Here is a 7,977-nt window from a genome sequence, read left to right as displayed (position 1 = left end):
GACGAATATTTTCATTGCATACAGTTTTTTTTTTTTTTTTTTTTTTGTATCATGCCATTTTTGAATGACCGATCTATGTTTTCATCGCGCAAGAACCACTTAGGCGACAAAATGTTTTTTGTCGCACAAGTTGTTTTTTTCCACTAGTGTGCCTTACTCCAACCATTATACACTCAAAGAAACCATCGTATTATTGATTTTTTTTTTTCCGTCGAAATTCAATTATTGATTTATCTCAAAGCTTCTTCACCACACAATACTACGCATGCCTTAATTATCACAAATTCACAACAATGATGATAACTTTGATAACGATAACCCCGCCGACTAAATAAATTTTATGGTACGGGGACCGGGCGGAGAATGGGTGGTCCAAAACATAAATGCTACTCCACTCACTCTCACAATATGTAGTCAAGCTTAGGCAGCTCTATTGTATATGTAGTCTCTAAAAGGGTTGACCATATGAGATGGCGGAATTGTGTAGCTCCCTCGCATTTCAGGTGAACCGGTCGGAGCCACAACTCATAAAGCCGGCAAAGCCAACTCCTCACGAAACTAAGCGGCTGTCAGATGTAGACGACCAGCAAGGCACTAGGTTTCATTTTCCACTCATATTGTCTTACAGGAACAAAGAAAATCAGGGTGATCCCGTTACGGCGATTAGGGACGCACTAAGCAAGGCATTAGTGTATTACTACCCTGTAGCTGGTAGGCTGAGGGAAGGGCCAAACAAAAAGCTTATGGTAGATTGTAATGGAGAAGGTGTCTTGTTCATAGAAGCCGATGCTGATTTCACGCTTGAGGAACTCGGAGACACCATTCGACCTCCTTGTCCTCTCTTAGATGAACTCCTTTTTAATGTCCCAGGCTCTGATGGCATTCTTGGTTGCCCTATCTTGTTAGTTCAGGTAAGAACAACAACGTGAGTTAATATATAATTTAAATAATTTTACTATACTTTTAACTTTTAATTCTTTTCCTAATTGACATTAACTTCTCTCTCTCAAAAGTTTCACTCATACTCTCTCTCTCTCTCTCTCTCTCTCTCTCTCTCTCTCTCTCTCTCTCTCTCTCTCTCTCTCTCTCTCTCTCTCTCTCTCATCCTAAACCATCAAAAGCATGGTTGCCATATCCAACATATCCAATAAAAGCTTAGTATGAGAATAAAAGAGATTCAACATTTTAACAAATGTCTCACATATCCCATAAAATTTGATTTTATTCGTTTGAGGTTTAACAGGATCAGTTTATGTGACACGCATGGTGGTGCTATCCACACACCAATTTTTACCTCCCACACATCCCTTGTTAATTTTTATCATTTGATCTTCAATTCATTTTTATCATTTGAAGCTCAATGGCCGCACGTGTTCCACGCCACCTTGTTTGTGTTGTCCACATCTTACGCTTGAAAATTCGCCACACGTGAAGTGGCGTGTGAGAATGTGAGGACAAAGTCTCACATCAATGAGGAATCAAACCATGTAAGGGCTTATAAAAGGTTGGGCTACTCTCCATATTACCAATTGATTTTATGATGAAACCCCAACTTTCTTCAGATAGCACCACTCTATGTGATACTTCGCAACCATATGTTTTTCTTTCCTTGACCGAGGTTGCCATTCTTGTTGGGAATTGATTTTCACACACCTTTTTTAGCCCTATTACACACCTTGTTTAATTATGGGTGTTGATTTCGTTGAATTTGTTTAATCCGATGATCATAAATAAAGAAGGGAAGCTAAAAAAAAAGTATGTGAAAATTGCTTCATAGCCTTTGATTCTATTGAATTTGTTCAATACGATGGCCATAAATAAAGAGGAGTGTATGCAAAACTAAAAAAGGTGTGTGAAATCACTTCTTTTGTTGTAATGGTCTGCATTATTGGGAATCAAGAGGACAATCAATCGAATAAGCTAACGGTAGAAGTAACTAGGTTAACCTCTGTTAAAACAATAGAAAATAAAATGAAACTAATTAAATTTAGTGGTAGATGATGTGTCATATTTTAACTCATTAGACTGTTAAAATGATCTATAGATAAAATGGAGTTTTAACGAAAAGTCTACGGTACTGTTTACTTTAACGAAAAACCATATTTTTACACTAAAAAGTCAAACCTGATACTATTCACTTTACCCTTTATTTTGTCCTTATCATTAAAACTCAAAGTTTTCAAACCCTTTTCATTAGTTTTCCTTAGATAAAATGTGTGTATATGTGCATAATAGCCAAATGTAGAAGCCTTTTTTTTCGGATGGAAAATAGCTAAATGTTGAGGTTCGAGATCCATCTCATATATTATTTGCGTTTTATATTGGTTTTAGTTTTTGCATCCTCTTTCAGTTTGTAATCGTAAAATATCAGGTTTATAGTTTGGGTAAAGGTAATGCTAGGGAGACTAAATTTATAAACTAAATGACATAGAAGTTGATGATTGGATTATTACTTAACGGTTGATAAACATATTTATTTCTATTTGTGACATATTATTTAGTTTGCAAATTTTGTTTACAAATTTAGTCTTCTTAGCATGGGTAATGTAGGAAGACTAAATTTTGGAAACTAAATGACATGAAAGTTGATGATTGAACTATTACTTTAAGTGTTGATTAATGTGCTTATTTTTATTAGTGGTACATCATTTAATTTTCAAATTTAGTCTATCTAGTATTGCTCTTATAGTTTTTGTTGTTTTCTTTTTTCGTTTTTTAGTTCAGGTCAGTCAACTTCTTTGTGAGGAAATTTTAGCAAATAAATGAACATACAAATAGAAGTATGCTAATTTGCATTACGTGTTGGCAAACATATATAATCTATCTATCAAACAAGTGTACGCAGTTTTTTTGTGTAGATAATCACGTATAAGTGTAACGTGTAGTGAAGCACATATTCAATTTTTTTTTTCTTCTTTACAGTCATATGTTCATCGTTTGTTTTGTTTGGTAAAATTTTTTGATGAACATTTTAGGATATAGCATGTGGGTGCTCCTGTCAATTTAAATGAAGGGAAAGTCTAAAGATTAATTCAGAAAGTATTTGCTGCACTAAATAATGCAGGTGACTCGCCTGAAGTGTGGAGGCTTCGTATTTGCATCGCGCGTAAACCACACAATGTTTGACGCCATGGGGTTGGCCCAATTCTTGAACGCAGTTGGAGAGATGGCTCAAGGCACACTTTCACCCTCTGTCCCGCCGGTGTGGGAACGAGAGCTCTTGGATGCCCGACATTCACCACGAATTACATGCACACATTATGAATATGAGCACATAAGCAATCCAGAAAGCTCATTTCTTTTAACCAAAGACGAGGGCTCGTTGGTCCAACGATCTTTCTATTTTGGTCCACAGGAGATAAAAGCAATTAGGGAACAACTTCCGGCACACCTTTCCACTTCCTCCCGGTTTGAGCTGATAACAGCTTGTGTTTGGAAGTGTCGCACACTTTCACTGAGATTGAATCCAGAAGAGATTGTCCGCCTTTCATGCGCGGTCAATGCCCGTGGGAAGCACAACACTTTATGTCTTCCTTTGGGATACTATGGTAATGCATTTGCAATTCCAACTGTCATTTCAACGGTGGGACTTTTATGTGAAAATCCGTTGGGATATGCCGTGGAGTTGGTGAAGAAATCGAAATCTAGAATGAGTGAAGAGTACATGAAATCATTGGCAGACCTTTTCGTAATAAGAGGACGACCTCCACTTCCAATGGCATGGAATGTCCTTATAGTTTCTGATAATACGCGTACTGGTTTTGGGGAGGTAAACTTCGGCTGGGGAAAGCCAATATTTGCCGGAATCGCCAAGTCTGTCAATCTAATTACCTTCTATGTTCAGGACAACAGCCTAAAAGAGGAATATGGAGTTGTAGTACCGATATGTTTGCCCTTTTCGTGCATGGAGGCGTTTGAGAAAGAGTTCAAGAGGATGACCTTGGAACCTGTCCTGAGGAAATAAATGGAGGCGTTTAAGGAGTCCAAGAGGATGACTTTAATCTTTGGAGCCTGTCCTGGAGGAAGTAAATAAGTTGTAGTACCGATATGTTTGCCCTTCTCGTGCATGGAGGCGTTTGAGAAAGAGTTCAAGAGGATGACCTTGGAACCTGTCCTGAGGAAATAAATGGAGGCGTTTAAGGAGTCCAAGAGGATGACTTTAATCTTTGGAGCCTGTCCTGGAGGAAGTAAATAAATAAGATGCAAAGGCTTATGTGTGATTTTCCTTTTATATGAGTGTGTAAATAATCGTTGGTTGGAGATAAAGGTTGAGAGACATGATGTTGGAAAGTTAGTTTTTTCGTTTATTATTACTTTATGGGTTTTCTTGTTCGGCAAGAACTAGAATTTCATGTGAAGGATTTGGGTTTGCTTTGATTTAACGATATTATCGTCATTAAAGGAGAAGGAGTGAATTTAGCCTCACAATGGGTTAGCAATAATGTGGTTTAAATTCGCCTTTGACGTGAATCGAACCTAAGACCTCTTACTTATTAGTGAAGATGAGTACCACTAGACCATAGTACTAAGTGGCAAGTTATTTTGTTATGTAAGGAAAATTAAACTAGTTAACTATGGTTAAACTATAAAGGCTTATTATACAAAATGGTCCCTGAGATTTGCATGATGGTCCCTGAGATTGAAAATCAATAGAAATGGTCCCTGAGATTGTCCAACATCCATGATTTTGGTCCTTCCGTTAAAAACTCTTTGGACAATTTTCAAAGCTTCGTAACTCAATCGATTCTTAACCAAATTCGACACATAATATATCAAAATGAAGATAAGAAAGTGTAGAACCAGATTATACCTATTTGAAAGCCCAATGATTATCGAAGGTGGCCGAAAAATAGCCTAAAAGGTGACTGGTGCGCGGGAAAACTGGAAAACTCATCGAAAACTAGGTAACTTTAAACGTTCATAACTTCTTCAATACTCAACGAAATCGAGTGATTCAAAAACAAAAATCATACTTCTCGATGAGACGAAGAGAATGGCATCTTTCTTGACTGCTAACTGGCTAACTCAAAAATGGTTAGCCACTTTCGAGCTGTTGTCCGATCAAACCACGGCGAGTTAGCCTTCGAAAAAGGTAACATTCTCTTCATCTCATCAAGAAGTATGATTTTCTTTTTTGAGTCACTCGATTTCATTGAGTATTGAAGAAGTTATGAACGTTTAAAGTTTACCCAGTTTCCGACAAGTTTTCCCCGCGGACCAGTCACCTTTCAGGCTATTTTCCGGCCATCTCCGGCAATCATTGGGCTTCCAAATAGGTATAATGTTATTGTACACTTTCCTATCTTCATTTTGATATAATATAGGTCGAATTTGATTAAAAAACGATTGAGTTACAAAGCTTTGAAAATTGCCCAAAGAGTTTTTAACGGAATGACCAAAATCATGGATGGTAGACAATCTCAGGACCATTTCTATTGATTTTCAATCTCAGGAACCATTTCTATTGATCATGCAAATCTCAGGGACTATTTTGTATAATAACCCAACCATAAATATGTGGCGCACTTTAGGAGGAGTGGTAATATTCACCACCTAAATAGAGTGATGAGCAAATTTAAGCTCGGATATTTATTAAAGAATGAATTGTAAATGTATGAAATGTTTGGAAACAATGATCTCAATTTCCCTTTGGTAAGAAGTTGAACTAAGAAGCACTCTCTTTGGTCGCATAATAATAGTTTGTTTTTGTAATACCCAAAACGGCATGACATTTAGTTATATTTTCTTCAGTCATACTAGTCTTAATATGGTTAAAATCTCTTATGTAAGTTATGTTTAGTCAAATATATGAAAAAAAAGGAATTTAAGTTTTCGTTGTAACTTAGACTAACAAATTGGTTTTGGTGGCGTGGTCATCTATATATATATATATAAGGATGAGGCAAAAAAAGTGAAGATTTCATAGTACTCAAATTGCTCTTCTCCCAAACTAAATTGAAAATTCGAGAAAAAAAATATAAATAAAAACATGCAAGGTGGTTAGCAAATTCATTAATTTTCAAAATATATATTTTAATAAAAAACAACAAAATTAAAATTAAAACAATAAAAAAAACCAATTGTAATACGCATAGTAGATTCAAACGGTTTTTTATTTATTTTCCTCCTTCCTTACAGTCAACGCAAATCCAAAAAAGGAAACAACCAAATTTAAGTTTAGGCTTATTTACTTCAACGCTCATTGAAACTCGTATTCGCTCTTACTTTTCCCTATGAAACTCATTTTTTTCTCACTTAACCCCCAAGATTGTACTACATCATTTTTGTCCATTCAGTCAAATAAAAGTTAGAAAAGTAGCATTTTTTACAATGAATTTTAACAAGTATATTTTTTGAGATGTGGGTGATGGCAGGGACGAAGCCAGAACTTTGTGTGAATGGGGGCATCCTCAAACAACAAAGCCAGAACTTCTGCAGAACCAGGTCGGAGAGCAGAACCAGATCAGTTCAGTGGGGGCTCTGCTGCTGCAAACCCAGCTCAATTTGAGCAGCATCCCAGCGTCAGAAAAATCTCAGTGGGGGCATCCGCCCCCCCTAGGCCCATGGTGGCTCCGTCCTTGGGTGATGGGGGAGAAGGCACCATTAACTCTGCCATGGGGAAGGGAGAAAGAGGGGTAGGCCGAAGAAGAAGGAAGGCTGGGTTATGGGTGCTACCTATCGTGATGACTGTTCCGAAAGGTTGGTGTATATTGAATTAAGATTAGCATGGTCTTGTGCTATGCATTTTAGACACATGATGGATATACAGGTGCATGTCTGTCGAACAACTTCACTAAGTGCTGATTACCTAAGAAGCTTAAATGTATGGATTGCTTACCACATGTTGAATTTTACAAAGTTTTGCGTTGTAGTATGTAAATGGTTCTTAGACCTGAGGCATCATCGAATATATTTTGCTTATAGATGTGAACTTGAACTCAACCTCAAAGCCCTCACTACCTCACAGGGCCTAACAGTGTGTTCTTGGGTTCGTATGTAATTGTTCACATTCTCGCAAGGCTCGATAGTGTGTTTCTTAGGTTCATATGCAATTGTCCACCTTAACAAATGTAATGTAATAATAATTAAGAAGGTATCTTTTAAATCTTCACCTTAGTCCTCATTTTTCATAAGGACGACCCTGAATCAAAGAATTCTTCCTTGCGAATCCGCTTGGCTTGCTTCACAAATTCAAGCGACAGAGGTAAATTGCTTTCTAAACATTGCGATTGGTATATCGGGACTAAGAATTTGGTAAACATCGTAGGCGTTGAGCTTCCTTTCGCTAGAGAATGGTCCATGCACTTGTTTTCTGGCTTGTTCTTATTATTGGATTGTTTCTCATCCGTCTTCTTCTAAAATGTCTCCAAGAACTTCCACAAGGTTGCTCAGTGCCTTCTGGGCTCGTTTGGCTTCATCCCAAAGTGTGTGCTTTTCTGCCAAAACAAAGAACTTGTCAGGGTTAAGTGTTCAATCATGATCAGCTATCCGAACAAGTGGTTCTCGGCTAGGAGTCCATTCTTAAATGCTGCATTGACTACCGTGTCATAACATCTGACAATCTTCAATTTCTTTGCCTTAAACCCCTTCACGTAGTAACGAAGAGTCTCATATGGTTCTTTTTTTATGTTGAATAAGTGGTCAGACTTTTTCTTGATTGAGTGGTACGACGAATATTCCTTGATATAAACCAAGGAAAGTATGTAGAAGTTCCGGATTGATTGCGGCGACATGATGTAGAACCAGTCTTGCGCCTCGCTTTGTAGGATCATAGTGAAAATCTTGCGAACACATTGTTGTTCCCGTAGAGATTCATAATGTTGCGGTACTGTTTGAGGTGCCTTTCCAAATCCTCATCTTCTTTGAAGAAAGTGAAATGAGGCAGCGTGAACTTGCAAGGTGGTTCCGTCTGCTCAATCTCGTATGTGAAAGGTAACCTACTCATGTTGGTCACATCCTTGCGGAACGCCTCATCAG

The 7,977-nt window shown here is 37.5% G+C and overlaps 1 protein-coding gene across 1 annotated transcript; it reads left to right on the top strand.

Annotated features, from left to right (window-relative positions):
* The first annotated feature begins 272 nt into the window (after window positions 1-272).
* LOC103428165 (alcohol acyl transferase 1 allele GSa-like) lies at window positions 273-4,401 on the top strand. Its single transcript, XM_029104399.2, has 2 exons — window positions 273-911; window positions 3,065-4,401. The coding sequence occupies exons 1-2, from the start codon at window positions 471-473 to the stop codon at window positions 3,962-3,964; spliced, it is 1,341 nt and encodes a 446-aa protein (XP_028960232.1). The 5' UTR covers window positions 273-470; the 3' UTR covers window positions 3,965-4,401.
* Window positions 4,402-7,977: the final 3,576 nt, after the last annotated feature.

Source organism: Malus domestica, chromosome 06, assembly GCF_042453785.1.
Source record: "Malus domestica chromosome 06, GDT2T_hap1".
Lineage (NCBI taxonomy): Eukaryota > Viridiplantae > Streptophyta > Magnoliopsida > Rosales > Rosaceae > Malus > Malus domestica.
Note: the sequence above shows the minus strand (reverse complement) of the source record. Positions and strands in the feature narration are given on the sequence as shown.

Excerpts from the sequence above, each read along its gene's own strand:
- LOC103428165 (XM_029104399.2), top strand. The coding sequence starts at position 471 with ATGGCGGAATTGTGTAGCTCCCTCGCATTTCAGGTGAACCGGTCGGAG. Across the intron at positions 912-3,064 it reads GCCCTATCTTGTTAGTTCAG|GTGACTCGCCTGAAGTGTGG; the intron begins GTAAGAACAACA and ends TAAATAATGCAG.